Genomic DNA, 19607 nt, shown 5'->3' with positions numbered 1-19607 from the left:
TTTTTTTTGTATATATTATTAGTGTTATTCTTTGCTGGAATACGCAAGGACAGGTATAGCCTTAGTCTCTGATACTTATAAGGGCTGACACACTCAATCAATCCGTTCAAACTATTGTACAAACAGCAGGCTAAATTAATATTTTGCAAACATATATTGCACGAATGATTCGCACCATATTTACGTGCTTTTATTTGTTGCGGGATAGTAATTTTACAATAAATGTACACAAGACAAGGGTTCAGTGTAGATTTTATTTCGTCAGTTCATCCAATGTTTAAGAACACGTCTTTTTTAGCATTTCGACTGCGGGTAACCTTTATATTTCTCGTGGTAAGGATTGCTGGCAAAACATTTGGCGGCCGTGGCATCACATTCGCAGAGAGCATTACGACATTTGCCCCAAAACCAGTAGTAGGAAGCTGGTTCTATAGAAAAAGGAAAGAAAATTGACTGGAAGTGCTAAATTGTTTCTACCATTTATTCATTTATTATAATTCACTCAATCGCACCCTGGTCTCACTCCTGGAGGAGTATTCCCAGAAAAATTGGGTGGGGGTTTCTAGCCCGCTTCCCAAAACCCTTACCCTATTTATGACCAAAATCTGCGATTTTTCCTACCTCATTTACGACCTGAACAAAAATTCGATACCCTATTTATGACTGTTGCAGCTGGCACAGTTGCCCTAAACATAGTTTATGAAGGGATTTTGTTGAAGGTCTTATCGATAATGATAAAAAAGCAGCTTCTATAAAAACGTACCCAATTCAAGACTAGAGTGCAAAAACCATACCCTATTTTAGTCTAGAACGGCCAAAATCAATTCCCTATTTATGACCAAAACGGCTGAAAAACCATACCCTTTGGGGCCGCATATACCTATATAGCCCATATAAGGGAGTACTTCCCCGGGGGATCTCGCTTGTCTTGCTCAGTGGCTGGTCCAGAGGTGTTCAAAAGGGTTAAGGGGAGGGCAGGGTGAGAATGGGCTTTCTCACCAGGCATGGGAACCGGTGTGGAGGGAACGTGGGTTCTTTCCAATAAGGACAGTGTGATGTTTTGGTTCGACGAATTTAACGCAGATTTAACACGTTGCTGATAACAGTCGCCATTTCGTAATTTATTTTACGCTACTTGATTTAGTTATCAAGCAGACTTTTTGGAAGTCAAAGGGACTCCGCAAATCCTGCATAATACACAATGGGCTTTTCTTTGGCTGCATTTATTTGTTCGCGCTTCCCCTCTTTTTAAAAGGGGGAAGCCCGAACCAAAAAAATGCAGCCAAAGAGGGTCCTTCTCATCACTGCTACTCACTTACTCGTCTTCGCGCTACCTCTTTTACTTAGCGGTCTGTATAATGGGAAAATAAACGTCCAAGCTAAAAAGGTCTCTCACTCACTCCCCAAGTATTCATTCATTCATTCATTCGTTTATTCAAAGTCTAGTCAATTTTACAGGTGACAAGTAACAACGTCTTTATCATCATTTAATGAGATATAAAAGTAAACCGTTCAGGTCAGCTCTTCATTCATTCACCTACTCATTCATTCATTCTCCCATCCCGACAATTCTCACTGCGGATCTCTCACTAATTTATACATTAATTTTTCCCTACCTCACTGTCAGTTTACTCCTGGCCAACTTGCTCGCTTTCTTACTTACCGATGCGAATTAATTTTTTTTTTTTTCATTCATTCATTTACTAGATCGTTTGTTCTTATCTTCGCTCTTTCGTTTCGTTTGGTTGTCTGTTTATATATGAATGATTGGATCTTGTTTTGGTTTGGCATCGCTAGCTGAGGATATCATAATAAGGTAATTACTACGTACCGCAGATTGTGCAGCTTTTTGTTGAATACGGCATCAAGTAAGTTGCAAGGTTAAAAGGGCAGACATTGGACGCCTTGGTGTTCTCGTAGCACAGGTCATGACTTCGACAACACCTGCGGAAACGAGACAAAATCAGAAGATGCTTGTGAACTTTAAAGTAACAGACGTGTCTAATCACTTCTCACTGCCATCTCCCTCCTCCACGGATGTGAGGTTCACAATTTGAGGAGAAACATCCCATTGTTATGACGTGGCACTAGTGTTTCTGTTTTTCTGTGTTGCCAAGCTCATTTGATTCTCAGTACCCGAGCACATCCGGGTCGCGAGGAGTATGACCGGAGCGTACCCCATATTTTGCCTCCTTCTTATAGCCTGCTGCGTGGCCGGGCTATGCATCTCTTGGGCTATTAGTGTCTGGGTCAACCTAGTCCTGGTGTTCTCTCTTGCTTCCCTGTCAGCGCGTTGTTTTGAAGGACTGGGCAAGAGAACCCGTCATCAGCAAGTGCTCTTCGATGACGTCCAGGCTCTCCGAAGCCAAGAACGCTTAGGGACTAGTTATGTCTGTCTAGATCGCGGAGATCTCATACAGGCGGGGATTGAGATGAGCGTGTAATGAGACACATCTTCTTTGAAAAACATCCTCCATTTGTTGTGCCCAAGATATAGATCTTTTTCCAAAGAAAAAGAACGACACAAATTACCGTAGAGGAAAAGGAGTTGGCGAATGGGGGGAGAAACAAAGGGAGGAAGGGAGGAGGCAGAGAAAGAGGACTGAGGAGGAGGAGGAGGAAGAGGAAGAAGAAGAGGAGGCGGAGAAGGAATTATGCATCGACAAGTAAAAAGTCTGAAGTTATTGCTTTTGTGTTCCGTTTAAGGTACAAGAAGGAGGACTCTAAACTCCGAAAACGATAGACACGTCATAATAACAACTGACCAGGTATAAAAAATTACGTTTTCACCTGTCCACACTGTCAACTGGGGTACCTTTTCCACCAATACCACACCAGCAGCCATAACCAATGTAATCAAAAGCACTTCTTCGAGTAGCGCAGCCAATCATGATACCAAACTCGATCACTCCTCTCTTGGTAGAAACGAAGTTTTTGTCTCCTGATAAGAAAACATTATCTTATCTCACAAAACTCTCATAGAGCCTATTACTTTACTTTAAATTTATAGATCTTCCAGAATTCTAGCCTGTCATTTATAACAAATATTGTTCACCTGGCAATTAGTCTATTCTCTGAAGGGTACTGTTTTTGGTGGTGTTGTCTTCTTGTTTTAAAGGTGAAATGTGAAATGAGCCGTTGAACTCATAAGTTGGTCGTATTATGAAGGTGACATCCATAACCCAATACTGAGTAGTATGTAAAAATGCGTCGAAAATTGCATGCCAACTCTAATAAAGTTTCGATGTAACGTGCCCTCGAACGGGTTGAAACAGCGTGCTTTTTCAGACAACAGGTGCACGGCAAGCTACGGTAAGCTGAATTTCTCATTTTTGCTTCTGCATTTTGACAAAATTTGACCCAAATTAAACGTCCCCTATGACTCAGACAAACGAAACTGAAACCGGAGTTATTTGTACATGTAGCTTACATGTCTGCTATAAACATAGCTGCAAGAAGTAGGGAGAAACGCTTGTCGACGTTTCGTGGTTCCCCGTGCACTTCTTTGGTGCCCTACCGCTTCCTGCCTACTTTACAACAGAACAGAGCACGGTCCAGGCTTCTTTATTCGTTAATTATTCTTCCGCATTCTATGACGTCATTTCAACCATGTAAGGTCAAGAGAACACGCTACACATCCGATGGAGACTGTACTATACCGTTAGTGGTGTCCCATTTTGGAGCTCAATAACAGGAAAATGCAGTAGAATAATAAATGCCTTATTCGATTCCAAGAGGTTTATTTGATAATATAACGAGGAGTTTTATTTTATCAATATAAAATGTTATCGTCTAAGTCACCAAGCACAGATAAGATTTTGCATGATTCGTAAAATTTTGGCAATCAAGAGCATTCATTCTAACGCATTCTTTTTTAATATTCTAAGTTTGCCGCATCAGTACTGATGTACTTAGGGGAATTTACCAGTAATATGTGCATTAAGCATTAACAAAATGGCACTACGTGCAGGACAAGGCCGGCAACGTATTCCTGTCACGTGACCCTAGCTCTACCGACGCGTGTAGCTGATGTGTTTACCTGCTGAGACTTCCTTGTTGCCATTGTCGATTTCAACCTTCGGAAAAAAGGATAGCTCGATAGTTATGAATGCAATTATTTAAGGAGAAAAATGAATATATTTTTGAGGTTTAATAGTTTACTGGTTACATAAATCATAAAAACACGTACGGGAAAGATAAGATTCGATGGTAAACATCGAATGAAGACTTTGCTGGGGGGAACTCGATAGCGAAACATCCAGTGTGTTCAGTAACATTCTGTAGCGTTCAGTATGTGTTCAACGACCAAAAACGTTATGCGATCTAAAAATAAGTATTACTTTTCAGGCAACCATTGAATTCTTTAAACCAATGCCAGTGCCCATGTAAACCCATGTAATCACTTTTAGCAGCCTCAAAAATAGTTGAGCTTTTCAAAGTAGTTATTCAGAGTATCATGGTTCGCTTCTGATAAACTCCATTTTAAGGCGAACGGAACAACACCTTATTACTCAATATCTGTCAAGTGGTCGCATACGGGAGTTTAAAAGCAAAAGAAAATTTCAAACCTCTAGCTCTAAAAATGGCCGCGGTCGCTTACGAGAGGTCCCAAATATAGTGATTTGACTTGGAAATCTTTGGTATTTTGGAAAACTGGTCACTGAGGAGAAGTGGTCGCAACCGAAGGTTCGACAGTACTGGCGTTAGGCAATAGCATTACCAACTGTTTGCAAAGGTTTAAGATCTGATCCGCTGATTGCAACATGCTGAATTAATGAATCCTCATTAGAAAAATAAAAAAAGGTAAACTATAGATTGGCTGGGTTTTTTGGAACCTTTTTGTTTTTTTTTCCTTAAGTCGTCAAAGTGATTTGGATACTTTATACCTTCGTTACTTTCCTCTCTTACGTTTGCACGACCTAGAGTTGAGGGTACTTTAAACTATAAAAGATTACCCGGACTATTGGTTTTTTGCAAATTAACTGAATGGGAGAATTGCTGAGGACTTCACCTTCACCTAACTCCTTGCGACTTAGTGGCCCATAAGGCCTCAGCTAAGCCTATAGTACATGTACTCACAAAAATAGTATATTACGTAAATTGTATGTAATTTTCCTAACTTAACAGCTTACCGTCTCCGCTAAGAGGAAAGTTAAATCAGTTAACACCAAAACGAGAATGAATCTGGCAATCATTCTCTTGAACTCGCTTAGATTTTTTTCGTGGGCAAAGCAGGAAGAGTAAGTTCAAAATTCCAGATGGCAGACCAAATGAACAAGCCAGTCGATATTGGTTTAGACTTTGCCCCTCGCTACGAATGTAATCTATCATATGATACAGACTGATATTTGTTCTTTTGAGTCTCATAACTAAGATGGAAAATATCATATGCAATAAAATAAATAATTGTTGTCAATGAGAATAGCGCATCAAAAATTGCTCGAGTTTAAATTTATAAATTGACAAGATATAGCCCTGAATAATGAAAATTTCCTTAATCCTCTTCGAAATTAGTTTTATCAATTTTGTTGAAAATGTGATTGGTCAGAGCAAACCAGGGATAACAGGCCAGGCGAGAAGCAAATAAATACTGATATTAACTGCTTACAGGAGCTGATATGTTTTCCAGTGTAATAATCAGCAGTTTCTCGAAACCTCATAAACGAGATTCGTGCGATCAGCTGTCGCAAATATTAAGAAAAACATCTAAACTTGAACAGTGATTAACAAATTCAAACGAACCTGACTCGTCCTGCCCATATCGACGAGTGTTGACGCTCATCTGTGTTTAACAACAACTGATTGAGTAAGCACGATTTGTGATAACTGAGTATAAAAACTAGAGAAAACGTGGAAAAATACTTACTTTCTATACAAGGTATGCGAAAACCAGTCAGTTTTAATGACATAACGTTTTTTGAGAGTGATAACGTAGCTGCAGCTCAGGATGGCTTGGAATATCATTAGCCTAATCACATCGAATTATTGAACAATGACGTCCGGCGCTAGAAGATCTTAACGAATGGTCGGACACCACTTCGGGTGAACGTGAGCCTCATCATGATAAACGGAAAGTTCTGATATTGTCCCCCGGTTTGAAACGTACATGCATTAGGCGACTTGTCTCAGTTTAAGTGGTATGGCTGTGAACTAGCTAGATGTAGCCAAGCGCATTGACCACGATAAACAACAACATAATTGGATATTTTTCTGTTGGAACAAGTCGTGAAAACAGAACCCTGCTATTTCTACAGTGTCCCCTTTTTGTGGGATTACGCTCGAAATGTGGGAATAGATATCGAAAGAGAAAGCCTCGTGGAACTTCAAATAACGTTCAGAGAAGTTCGCTGAGTATCTTGGTGGCAAAGCAAATTAATAACTTCCAAGTCAGTGATATCACTATCTTAGACGTATGTGACTCAAATAAGATGTAACTGGATATCACGATCTGGTAAATTTCCAACTTATTTGCACCATTGGCGCACTGATATGATAAAACGCCGAAAGAACTAGACAAATATGATACGCTGTCAAGAAAGAAGTACGTAAATGGCAAGCTGTTTTAATTTTCCTGCCAAACAGTGATAGATTTGTGTGCTTCCTTCTTTTTTTCTGTCTCAACATATATTTGCACAAAAAGTAATTTGAGACAACATTTATTTACAGCTCCGGAGCCATTACAGCTTTTTTGCGGATTAAAAGTGATAATTTTTCCACAAGTACACGTCAACGTGTCATTCAAAAGTGAATACCTTGCAATAGACCATAGACCTAGTTGCAGTGCCTCTTTTTCATAACGAGTCTTTGTGCCAACCTTTTCACATCAAAATGAGATTGATTCCCACGAAAGTAAACTGGCAGGTGGAACATATTTTCATTTTGAATGATTTCGCGGGTAGACTCGTTTAGACACAAAGACTAAAGTCGGCTCGGAAATGGCCCAAGGAACACTCAAAAGAGCTGTCGCAAACAGGAGGCGGCTACACCAGATAATCTGCTGGCTAAAATTTTAACCCATTCATCAAATATGCCGCAAAACAACGTCACGGGCTTTAGTATAACTATTTAGTAGCGTTATTCACTGATATCACCACTGAGCTTTTAAAAAACACGTAACTTGATCTAAGAAACAAAATCGACATCGAATTTCGCTAGCATTGTTAATACATTTCCAAGAAGATAGGTGAGGAGAATAAAGAAAATCATCAATATGGCGGTATAATTTTGATTGACCAACAAATTCTCATCACTCACAATAAAACAGATGTATGAAAATCAGTGAGGAGAACTGAGATCTTACAAGTCCAATGGACAAAAATGTTTAAAAGTAATCAATTTTAGTTTGGGCAAATTTGCTCTTAATTTATTTAAACAAGCAAAAATGAAAGATTTAAATGTAGCTTCAGCTAAGGTACAATGATTTCTTTAGCCATTAGAGCAGGTCTTCCTAAATTAAGAATTCGACAAACGAGCGTTTGACAAGTTTGCAATCTTATTTAGCACGAGAACAAAACCTGCCAAGAAATATATTATTATCGTTATATGCAGAATCCAGAATCTAAAATATCTCTTTGTTCCACACAAAAAATAATTGCAAGATTTTCAAAACTCAGGATCATTAAAGTATTTCAGTTCCGAGATTTCAGCCTTTGTATAACGCTCTAAACCGTGGAACACCAAATTGTTTTTTTGGTTTGAGAATAAAGTTCATTTAGAATGGAGCTTTATATTTGACAACTAGAACGTCAAAGAAAGTAAACATCATGAGATTGCCACAAGGCTTAGGAAATCTTTTAATTAAACTTTTAATGAAATAATTTAGTAAGTAGAATTGAAGGGGAAGTTTGCCAGCTAGGTCAAACTCGTGTATATACCCGTCAAAGAGATAATTTCTTTCTTTTTAAAAATGGCTCGCAATGTTTGTTATCATCATTGTAGAAAATACTCTAACACCAAAAATAACAGAGGCCACACGTCGTGGAACCAGACCGGGCGAAATGTTCAAGGTAGCGGCAAGGAGGCAATATTTCGCCGCACAAGTTGCATCGAATTCCACTCTGCCGAAAATGTTGCTAAACGAAATGGCCTGCTGGGTCCAGATTTTGGAACTGGCCAAATATTATATCGAAGACCCAGGCTCGTGCGAGGATGGTACCTTGGCAAAGAGCCATTGGAGTATCGAAAGCCATCAACACCTTTCAGATTTAGTTTTCAAATAAAGGACAGAGACGCCGCTGAGGAAAACGATAAATTGAAATATCTCAAGAGCAAAAGCATAATCTACCCCGAAAGCATGACTGTGGGAATCTGCAGCCTGCAAGCGAGACCGGTTGGACGAGAGGGAAGGGTTGGAACAGCAGTATCTAACATTTCGACCGCTGGATTGAAAGAAAAAAGCAATAAAGTGCAAGCTATTAGAGCACTGAATACAGAAAGAGCTCCCAAACTTAGCGAAAGACCCAGGAAAGAAGACTTCAAATCGACCGATAATGAAACTAAGATTGAAATAGATTCAAAGAATACGGACAAGCTGAGACTGAAAGGCGAAATTCCTCGATCTCATTTACGCCAGAAAAGTCCAGTTAAAGGGAAAAAGCAAAGATTGCCGAAACGGGACTATCTTTATGGGAAAAAGGAAAACAGTGTGGAGTTTGGTGATGAAAATTATCTTGACAGAAAAAAAATTCCAGATTGCTGTGTGGAATGTTTCACTTTCAAAGAGAGTGATTACGACATTTGGTCACGAAAAGAAAAGACTTGAAGTGTTTTCTCAGCCACACCACCAATGCGTCTGTAAATCAAGAATTTCTTCAAGTAGCTTGTTGAATTCCTATTCAAGCATGTTCATTGCTTCCTTTGTTACAGTACGGAGCGAGCCGAAGGCCCGGGGTGGCACAAAACAAATTTTTTTACGGGGAGCCGTTCTCCCCCAGGTCTAAGCTCTTATATATATATATATATATATATATATATATATATATATATATATATATATATATATATATATATATATATATATATATATTTTTTTTTTTTTTTTTTTTTTTTTTTTACGGAAAAGGTAACCCCGTCATGTACCTTTCATAGAACATGGTAGGTCTTTTGCAGATCTTTGCAAAAAAGGCTCACAAGAAAGTTTCTACCCTAAGAAATCCTCAGATCGCACTTCCTCGTTACTTATATTACTAGGCACTTTGAAAGGCCTTTTAGGTACCTAAATGATAGTTTTTCCCACCCTTTTCTATGCTTCATCTCGTAAAACTCTAACCCTTTATATACCTCTACCCGGAAAATTCTTAAAAAGGACGCCTTTCGGCCGGAGCCCCCTCGTATAACCCATTATAGGGAATACCTCCCACACCCGGGTCGAAGACGAGGGTATATGTTCTTGAACAATACCTCCGTAATGCGCAGGCTATGCAAACCATTTTTATTGGTAATTGGGGATTATGCAAATGGCAATATAAAAGAATTTACGCGTGTTCCACCCCATCACTCTACTTGAGGCCTCCGGAGGTTGGCGACCCACCCTTCCACTCAACGAGCAAGTCGGTCTTGATCTAGCTGTCCGCTTCTATTTTCGCCTGGTCTTGGGCTTGTCCCAAGCCAGAGCGATTCCCCATAACCTATTATCATGTCAACAATTCGCAGGGTAGAATATTACACTATTCACCTCGCGAAAGTTCAATAACTTAAACTTGTACATGTTACGGTGAAATTAAATTTGCTGTCAGATTCTAATTTTTTTTGTTTTGGTTTTTTTTTTTTTCCAATAAGTTTGATTTTAGCTTTCCCATCTGTCAGACTATGATGATAAATTTGAGATACAGGAAAATACAAATCAGTGATGACTACTTTTTACGTGCGTACAGGGGCATGCGCCGAATAAGCTTTCATTCCAATTTTCTTCGCCATCAGCAACCGCGGGGCTTTGGAAAACAGCCCAGTTAATCTGTTAATTGAAGAAAGTTTAAAAAAAGGTATAGTTCCTTTAAACGAATCCGCTCATTTACTACCACAGAATATTCACAAAAGGAAATATTAGGGGAATTTTCACAAATAGTCGATAACATGATTGGGCATGGGTGTAAATGCTAAGCCAAAAACTGTCACGAAATGAAAAGGAGATAGAATCTTTTCAAATAACATTGTTCCTATCATCTAAAGAAAAGAAACAAGTTTTACCTGTTAGTTTATTTTAATTTCTTGGCTGTTCCACAAAGAACAATTATGTCAAATTTCTGTCAAAAGTTTTCAATTAACTTTTATTAACATCTGCTCTGGCTTGTATAATTTTGCGAAATGCAAATTTGAAACGAAAAATTTGACTTGCTCCACCAAATAGTCTTAGGTATCGATGGCTAGCAGCGTGTCTGTCATATTAAAGTTCGATTATTGCCTTCTTCGCTTGGACTTAAGAACTGTCTATTTTATTTTCAGTTTTAATGATCAAGGGGAAAGAAAAACCCGATAGTTTTCCGTTTTCAGGCTGTATTCGCCTCTGCCGTCTCCGAGACCATTTGTTGTAGTCACTCTGTTCGAAAGCGACTGCTTCAAGAGACAAATGAACCTGCCCCGTCTTCTTATCGACAACTGTCGGAAGTTTAACAATGGACTTTAGATGATGTTTTTGTTTCTTGCTGTTTTTCATTAGATTTACATTTAAAGGTAGAAGCAGTTTATTCCTTTCTCGTGAATATGAGTTATTTTGTTGTATAGTTTCTGCCGTATTTGAACTCTCTTTCTTTACCTGTTTCCCTGAATCTATCGCCCCGAAATGTGTTTCCCATCTCGCTGATATTTGTGGCAAGCATCTCGGGTTGCTAGGGTTTAAATAACTGTTTCCTTTGGGATAAAATATTCTTTTTAAATAGCATTTTCCAGGCCTCTCAGGATTTTTTCCTATTATCGCAAGATCGCCATGGGGAGAGATACGGTTTTCAGAATCATTTTGATTTTCAGAAGTAATACCATTTGTTAAACTTAAGTCCTTCGAGTTTCCGACCTTCTGTTCCCTTGAAAGTGAATCTACATCATAACTGTACTGCAATGCGTTCTTCCTCTCGAGAAAACGCTCTTCTATAAATTTCGCAGGTCGTTGCTTCGACAGTTTGTCGAAATCGTCTGTAGCACTTTTCTTGGGTCCCGCTGCCGTGACATGACGGATTGCACCCCGGCGAGCCACACGCGGATTGCCTTCGTTTACAACTTGTTTCATATCATCAACTCTTGACGCTTCCAAACACACATAAGGTCGATTTAGGAGTTCTTGTTGGCCCGTAACACCTGTAAAAGATGGCTTTTTTTCAAAGGAGACATGCCTTTTTATACTACCATCGACAGCGAATCCATTCAAGTCTAGAATTCTTATCTTGCTCTCCGCTTGGTCAGATGCGTTGGCAACTTCTTTCCAGCTGAAATCAATCGCCCTGCTACGCGAAAAGCTCACTTTCTTCCCTGAGAAGACAGTTTTGTCGAAAAACACCTTGCTGTCGACTGTCTTGCCGTGAATAGATGGTTCTGTTTGTAAACCAAGCTCAGAGATGACGTACATTGTGGCTTTTCCAAACTGCAGCTCGTTTTTCGAATGAGTATTTCGTTCGGCCATGATGTCCGTTCGATATCCCGTTTTTAAATTTTTAACTCACGCAGTTTCATGTCCTAAGTGATTCTTCTCTAATCCTCGATCGCTTTTCGCTTGTTTGTTTTGAGGTTTGTGTTTTAAGACAGCTGAAATTCATCGCTGCTCTGACAGCAAACAAAAAAATCCCTCTTCCTGATCTCTTCGTTAAGTTATTGAAGCCGAGTAAAATTACTCCACTTCAAACCGCTCAGGAGATGAGCCGGTTTTGAAAAGAAGACCTGGAAACAGCATCAAAGGCGAAACATCTGAAACGTCCCTTACGAAAGAGAAAATAACTGACTTTCCGTCATCAAATATTTGACTTAACTGACACGAAAATTGCTAAAATATTGATCACTCGACATGTACACAAACAGCCACGAAAAGAGTGAAGCATAAGTACATTGAACTCTGCTCCTGCCTTTGTTTCGCTCTTATGCCCACGAACTGCTCCTAACAAAAGGTACATCGAATTAATTAAGACCGTCAATAGAGTGTGAAATGATCGTAATTACTAAGCGGGGAACAAAGAATACAACACAATTAATGCGTATTTGATCGAAAATTTCGTTGATGAAGTATGAAAGATCGTTTTCCAAAGGCGGCCTTCTTTGTGTTGTTTACATGAAAAGCAAGTTAATGCATGATACGTATTACGCTGTTTCATAAATATTCAAAGATTCATTATTTCATTGTGAAAGCAAAATACGACAAGCTTTATCACCTCATAATTGCATACGTTTAGTCTTACAACGTAAACTTTAATTGTTATTCTTTTCTGTTCAAAGTTGAGTGATAATAAAACTAATAATCTTACACGAGTGATCCATAATGCACTTAAGATTCTCCATTAGAGGTTTTAGAGCCTGCCTTAAAAAAGACTCACAATTGAAAGAAAGGTATCAAAAAAAATCGAATTTTCAATTAGCAGTCTTTAGACACTTTCACAAGCCTAAAATATTCTGATTCCTGTCATAATAAACGACACATAGTTCTTTTTTGTTGTCACGAGGATAACTGGCGTTCATGAAGACCATATGCCTATTTATTCACGTCACATGTTTGCTTGACAGTGAAGTAATTTTGAAACGAGAATTCAACTGATATCTACGTTGGTCGCTCTTAAAGATTATTGGTTTAATAGGAGTGCAGCAAGAGCTAATACTGACGCATTGGAGAGTTCCCAACGGTAGAAAATGTATGTATCAGAAAAGAGCCAGATCATTTTTCGAAGGAAAGAGAAATAGGCCATTTCCGAGTTGTCTTTCGCCTCTGTGTGAAAACGAGTCTTCGTGCGAAACCATTCATACGAAAATGAGTTGATTTTCATGCAAATCAAACTCATTTTCATAAGATCACGGTTTTGCACGAAGACTCGGTTTGAAACAGAGGCACAAGGCTACTCGGAAATGGCCTATTTCGTTGTTTCGGAACACCAATAGGACCACTGTGACGTCACGTGAATGACTTTTCCGCCACTGAAAACGACGTCACAAGCCCGCGTTTTCGGTCAGCAGTGACCAGGGCAGAAAAACGTCGCCCTACATCTAAGCGCCCTGACAAAATCGAAAACCTGAACCAGAAAATTATTGTTCCGGTTTGATTGCACGCAGGCATCCAAGTTCAATAACGGTTTCTGAGCTTGTGTAGAAAGAATAACCGCTCCGACTAATGCTGGCTCACCTTCCGTTCTCTTACAGGAGTCTCGATTCTTGTTGCTAACCAAAAGGATAGAGGCCTCTGGGAAATAGATTGAAAAAAACACTGGTTCATGTGAGTGCGCTCTCGCGCATCTTAACTATTGAGTGAATCTCGTGTTCGGAACTGACTTCCGTTCTTCAAAGTCGGCATGAATAACTGCAGATATCAACCAGGTCCCAGTGGCCAATTCCCTCTATGAAACGTGCCTGCAGGGAATCATGGTAGTTGTGGTCATCGAAGCAAATATTCAGTCCAAGATGATGAATACAGCTACCGTGATTCCTTGCAGGCGCGTCTCATAGAGGAAACTGAGAGTTGCTCAAAGAATAGATAGAAAGATCAGATTGACAGCGTAGTTTTTTTGGTCACATATACTTTTCCACAGGATTGCGTTATCCGCTTTAATTGGAACAATCCGGTGCGTGGTGGAGAACCTAAGAGATCTAGGCCGACTATAACACTCTCCTGCAATACAATTTAAAAAATGCCTTTTACATGTTTAAACCACTTTTTGCCCCACTTAGTGAGACAATGAGCTGATGAAATCGTTTACACAACAGTAAAAACGGTGCGAAATACAATTTGCATTGATTCTTTTTAGAACTGAAAGTGATGTGTTACATATTAAGATTAAAAACAGTTGTTTGATTGTAGACATCCTAAATGGTACAGCAATAGGCCAACTAAGCAAAGTTGTGTCCAGGCTTCTCAGTGCAGACCGGGTACAAAGATCACTGGGATCTGGCTATGCTTGATGACGTAGTCGCTCACTCCGCCTAACAGCGTGCGCCGCAATGTTGACAGCCCGCGGCCTCCCATCACAATGACATTTACTTTCTCTTGCTCGGCTATTCTGTGGATGGTCTCTCCAGGTTTTCCAAATTCTACCTTAATTTTTGCTTTCAGCTATAAGGACATATATAATACAAGTCAAGGGTGAATCATGATCAAAGATAACAATTCCTAGTGCTCTATAACAATTTTCCGAAGGTTTCATAACCTTTTGGCACATGTTATAATCACCTGCACGACTTCGTAACCTCGTAGCTCGTGGCGGGATCCAGATATTTCGCATGTTGTTTTTCAGCAATAAACTCATGGTAAAACTGCACGGGCAAAAATACTGTATGCTATCACAATCTGCGGTAACGCGTAATAACGTTTCTCCAATCAGGCATCTTTCTTTAAAAAAATCGTTGTCTACAAATAGATTTAAAAAGCATTATTTTAGGGAACACCTCATGTATGGGAGAATTATTCTCTTATATGATCTTCTCTTGTAGCAGTACATGCAATGCCCAGGTGGTAAAGATAGCCAGCTATGTCACGAGTCTTCGTAACGGACGCTTTCGAGTTTTTTATGATCACTGAGTAAAGACAAGAAAAATATTTGCTTAGGATAAACGTTCTTTCTACCTTCTTTTCCTCGCATTTGCCCTTGTACTTCTCTATCACCCGATCCTTCTTCTCTTCATGTTCTTTTAATGTTTGTTTCCATTCCTCTGAATGTGCAGAATCTGCAGATTTATGAAACGAAAGAGCTCTCAGCAAGGATCAAGTGTTAATCTAAAACTGCCTACTTCGCGAGATTTTCTTTAATTCAGCTAGGAATATTCAGCCTGGGCCAGAAAAACAATATTCTTATAAGAAAAAAAAAAGAATGTTCCCAGAAGGGGACAATAATTTTTGTTTCGCCGGAACTTTGTTTTGGAGTTTTTCAAAAGCAGCCATGCAAGCCTTACAAACGAGACATGACCGATCAGTAGATGTTTTTCCCAGCAGAGAGGTTGCTTTGTCATGCACATGCGTCCACCTTGTGGTACTAAAAATTGTCCTAAAAATTTTGTGAGACAAGCAAAGATAAGCTTAACGGTAGTAAAGCCCTGGCCAAACGGACTCGCAAGTAGCCGCAAGTTGAACTTGCGTAGAGACATGCGTTGAGTGGCCAAACGGACTTGGCCTTCGACTTGGCCTGGGTGGCCAAAACTTGCGTCGACTTGCGTGCAAATTTGATCTCCACTAAAGTGAGAGGAAGTCATCGCAAGTCAATGTAAGTGCACGCAAGGCCTGGCAAAACGGAGTCACAAGTAGACCCAAGTTATCAACTTGCATCTACTTGCGAGTCCATTTGGCCGGGCCTTAAGATTCGTAGAACCTACGTACGCAACAGAGCAGGAGGATCCAGCTTCTCGTGACAGTACAGCACAATCAATGAGTTTTCAACGCGGTGCACGTGATTCAAATACCCTGCCAAAATGAAAACACTTTTTATCAAGAAAGGCCTAGTTGTGAAGATGAGGTATCTATGAAGCAAGTGAGTGTGTGGGACGAAATTCAGTGTGAATAGCACTGATCTGGCGACAACCTATTAATCAGTTAGTTCTGGAACCGTGGAACTTAGTTCTTAATTATTACAACTGCTGTAAATTGTTTCAACATTGCAAAGAGGATCTCCACGCAGACAGGAAAGTATAAAGTATACAATGAGTAGCGGCGAATTGGCACCTGACAGAATGCTAGAGGGTATCCCTGCAATGGGCTCGCATCCCATCCAGGGGGGAGTAGCAATACGCTTAGCCTCACTGAGTGCTATTCGTCAATTAAACTAATATTAAGAGATTGTATTCCTCATTTGGGCTGATTTGTAAATTATCGCCACATTGCATATATATGTTACCAAACGCACGCTGTTCCAAGGATGCTATCTTCTTGTACCGATTTTAGTTTAGTTTCGAGTTGAAAGCGTTTCGATTTGCTAGTGCTAGAGCTAATGCTGACGATTTGCTAGAGAAAAGGGCTGAAATTTTAAATCTTAACTGAGAAACCGCCGAAAATTTAACCGATAACTGAGGTTCTAGCAACCCCGGCCAGGACTTGAGCCCGCACCCCTCGATCCGGAGACCAGCGTTCCAACCATTAGACCGCCGCGCGTTTAATAGACCAATTTCGATATATTAAAAGTCAGCCTAAAACAATAGACCTCAGTGCGAGGCTCTGGGAGATAACTACAGAGTTTGTGGGGTTTATTCCCCAGAGCCTCGTGCTGAGGTCTATTGTGTTAGGCTGAATTTTAATATATCGAAATTGGTCTATTGAGGGGCAGATACTGGAGGATTGGCGCCAAATGGACTGCGATTAAGGCATGTTGGACGAGGTGAAAGTCTCAGAGTCCTATGCTTACAAAATCTCGCTTCTTGCAACTTACATTTTTTGCAATATGGAAATTTAAGAAAGACTAAGAACAAGAGACTATGATGTTGTCTCTTGCTAAGAACTATGAAATGTCCAAACTGAACAACGAGAGGCGAGGCAGGTTTTTGTCGTTTAGAATAACATAAAAAAGAGTGGACAATCGATAAAATTCTGAATGCCTGTGATGATTATGCGCTCCGCAAACATTCATTTTCGTGAATTATTTATCACTCATCAAGTCCGATTTCCAAATTCTGACCACAAGGTGCTTAATAATTGCTTTTGGGCGATACAAAAAGATAGATGAATTTCCATTTTTTTCTTGCTATATTTTTGTAGCCGTCTAAGTCGGACGTTTTCTCAAAATGCGATGGCAATGTCGAAAGAAATAAAGCCAACTTGAAGGACTGGGTGTTTTTTTTCCAAAATAAAAAGCTCGAGAAAAAACGAAAAAAAGTTGCTGTCACCAGCTTGCAAATGTTAGATAAAAAAATATATTGCAACACACCCTACATGATTCTTATCAAATGTTAACGACGAAGAAACAAGGAAAATCAATTTTCACGGAAGTTGTCAGCTTTTTCTCCTCAGTATATTGTTATACATAATTTTTTACACAATGGAACGAGTGATTGACATCCAAAATATGTCTTTTAAAACACAAGTTGACGTCCGCAACAGAATACTAAAAACAGCTGAAGCAAAAACCTAAATTGTATGATGAAAGAAGAAACGAAGAAATAATATAAGCGAAAAAGGCAATACAAAAATAACTATCTTAAGCGTACTCATGTATATTGTGTTTTGGCTTAGCGCGCACAAAACCGATTAAAACGTTCGTTCGAATGCGCGCGTCGCCGGATTAAAACTCGGGAAGGTAAATATAGTTTACTTCAACAACTAATTTTTCAGATACCCTACGACTTCCTGTGATCCTCGTTACACATTTTAAACATTTTAAATTGTATACGTATGAAGTTACATCCGATGCGCTCACTCAAATAAACTGAAATAAATCTCCCTAAAGATAACTAAAAGAGAATTGTTTCGTATTCGCTTGTTGTACGTTTATGATAAATAACGGTAAACGAATTTCCTTCTATTTTCGCGAAAAGAAAAGAGTGTAAATACTGTCGTTTAATCGTTTTTCCATCGAAAATGGTTTTGCGATTGAATCGAAGAAACCGAATATTCTGTTCGCTGCATGCAAGGAAGAAGAATTCTTTCTTACTAGTCAGCGATAACTTTCTCGCGCGGGAAAATTCCGTTAGCAAAATTATCGCAAAAATTGTCGTTGCTTCGTATTTAAAGTTTCTTCCCGTTTAAACTTTTTTGCAAAGAGATAACTAGAATGAAATAACTTCGCCTTCGAGGCAGGAACTGGACTAAAGCTAGCAAGAAAACGAACAAAATCATTTTGACCGTCATAGGAACAAAATTGTCAAGGGGAAGAATATTTGCAATTGCTATTTTCAACAGCGTCAAGAGACACTGATTGCAAACAAAGATTCCCAACTTACAATCAAAAGCTTTTTCGCTGTGATCACAATCGTCAACTGCGATCAAGACAAGTCTTGTGTTGTCCGCCATTTCGTCGCTTTGAAGCCGCTAGTACGACAATATGCCTGCGTTTTCTTCCCTCTACGTGTTGCCAGGGAGCTAAATTGTCATTTCACCTCGAATAAATAGAGTAACGAATCGTCCAATTGTCGATACAGTGCGTATCCTCTTGTTACCCGTGGAAGCTGCTAGCGCGCTGTCAGTAACAAAGCCTTCGTTGCTGCAGGTGCAAAAACAAATTATTCTTATCACCTATTGCATATTCTCGAATTATTAGTGGTACGAGATGTGTATATGAGTTGCTGCAGGCTAGACCATGGTTAAGTAAACTTTCTCGTTTGAGCCGTAGATACTCGCACTGGAGTCAGTTGTCGGTGTCTTTGATTGCGCAAACCAATGAGAATATCAGGGCATCGAGCGTGTGCTAACAATATAAGGGTGCAAGCCATTTTCTTTTTCACTTCAGTCCAGTTCCTGCTTAAGCAAACGATATGTGTGTAAGGTTTTTTATTGGCATCGAAAAACAAAGTGGATTTATATTGAGGTAAACTGAATTTTAAACGACAAAACATAACATTGGTCGCTATGTAGATAAAATAATTTTCACAGAGCTAATTATTGTACGCCTCTGTTGATCTCAATCTTCGTGTAGAGGTGAATATATAAACGAGTACTGTATGCTCCAATGAACGTTTACGACTTCAACAAGAAGCTAGAATAAATTATGCCGTTTCAGAGTTCCAGCCTGACAAAGTGGTAGTTTTGACGTCATTTATTGTGTGTACCCTCTAAATGAGTCAAATTACCTTTTATAACACTCAGTCACTGGTTTCTTTGGAAGATTTGACAGGTTCTGGCATTGATGGCTTTACCAATTTCTATTCACGTTCACGAAAAATAGAACTTTAAAATAAGATGGACTGACTACAGAACAAAATGTTTGAGTCTATTTACCAAATGGCAGTTGATTATTCATACTTTGATCAAACATACTGTTAGCTTTAGCAACCTTGTGCCTCGAATTCCGCAATCTATTCACCGGGCTTTGACCTGTTATAAAGGACTCAAGGAAGTGACGGGAACACTCGAAAAGCAGGGAGAAGCACGAGCCGCGCCCTACACTTATGTCGTAATATCGAGTGACTTCCTCATTGCGTGTTGTTTTGATTGAGACAGAACGAAGCCGATAAAGCCTCTTTTTATTTGTTAAATAGGACGTACGCCTAGGGGAGTACTTTTTCCATTTGGCTGTCCACGGTACGGCTGCTAGATAGCCTGGCATTTTTTCTCTCTTTTTTTCTCTCTCTTATCTTATTTCCATATTTTTCTTCTCCGCACACTTACTTTATTGAACTTAATTACGTTTGGGGTTTCTACTGAAATTACACCTTTTTTATTGCTTTAACAGCTTACATTTGCAACTGGCTCGCAAAGACAGACGTCTGCTGTGTTCGGTAATCAGCCACACTAAATGTTAGAACAAATAAATATTAGTGCGTCGAAACATTGATTGATAATCAAATCCCTTTGA

At 39.4% G+C, this 19607-nt stretch overlaps 3 protein-coding genes across 3 annotated transcripts; all 3 read right to left on the bottom strand.

The window, feature by feature from the left end:
* Window positions 1-110: 110 nt before the first annotated feature.
* On the bottom strand, window positions 111-5425 carry LOC145469632 (phospholipase A2 A2-actitoxin-Cgg2a-like). Its single transcript, XM_081453395.1, has 5 exons — window positions 5133-5425; window positions 4040-4076; window positions 2791-2941; window positions 1832-1944; window positions 111-428 (listed from the first exon to the last, which is right to left on the bottom strand). Exons 1-5 carry the CDS (start codon window positions 5193-5195, stop codon window positions 295-297), a joined length of 498 nt encoding a protein of 165 aa, XP_081309521.1. The 5' UTR covers window positions 5196-5425; the 3' UTR covers window positions 111-294.
* Window positions 5426-9853: 4428 nt separating this feature from the next.
* LOC145479205 (uncharacterized) lies at window positions 9854-12343 on the bottom strand. Its single transcript, XM_081457495.1, has one exon. The coding sequence runs from the start codon at window positions 11606-11608 to the stop codon at window positions 10415-10417; it is 1194 nt and encodes a 397-aa protein (XP_081313621.1). The 5' UTR covers window positions 11609-12343; the 3' UTR covers window positions 9854-10414.
* Window positions 12344-12712: 369 nt separating this feature from the next.
* LOC145479206 (universal stress protein YxiE-like) lies at window positions 12713-19607 on the bottom strand. Its single transcript, XM_081457496.1, has 4 exons — window positions 18037-19607; window positions 15488-15571; window positions 14741-14841; window positions 12713-14230 (listed from the first exon to the last, which is right to left on the bottom strand). Exons 1-4 carry the CDS (start codon window positions 18104-18106, stop codon window positions 14033-14035), a joined length of 453 nt encoding a protein of 150 aa, XP_081313622.1. The 5' UTR covers window positions 18107-19607; the 3' UTR covers window positions 12713-14032.

Source organism: Orbicella franksi, chromosome 2 (assembly GCF_964199315.1).
Source record: "Orbicella franksi chromosome 2, jaOrbFran1.1, whole genome shotgun sequence".
NCBI lineage: Eukaryota > Metazoa > Cnidaria > Anthozoa > Scleractinia > Merulinidae > Orbicella > Orbicella franksi.
The sequence above is the reverse complement of the archived record's forward strand: the minus strand, read 5'-3'. Positions and strand labels throughout refer to the sequence as shown.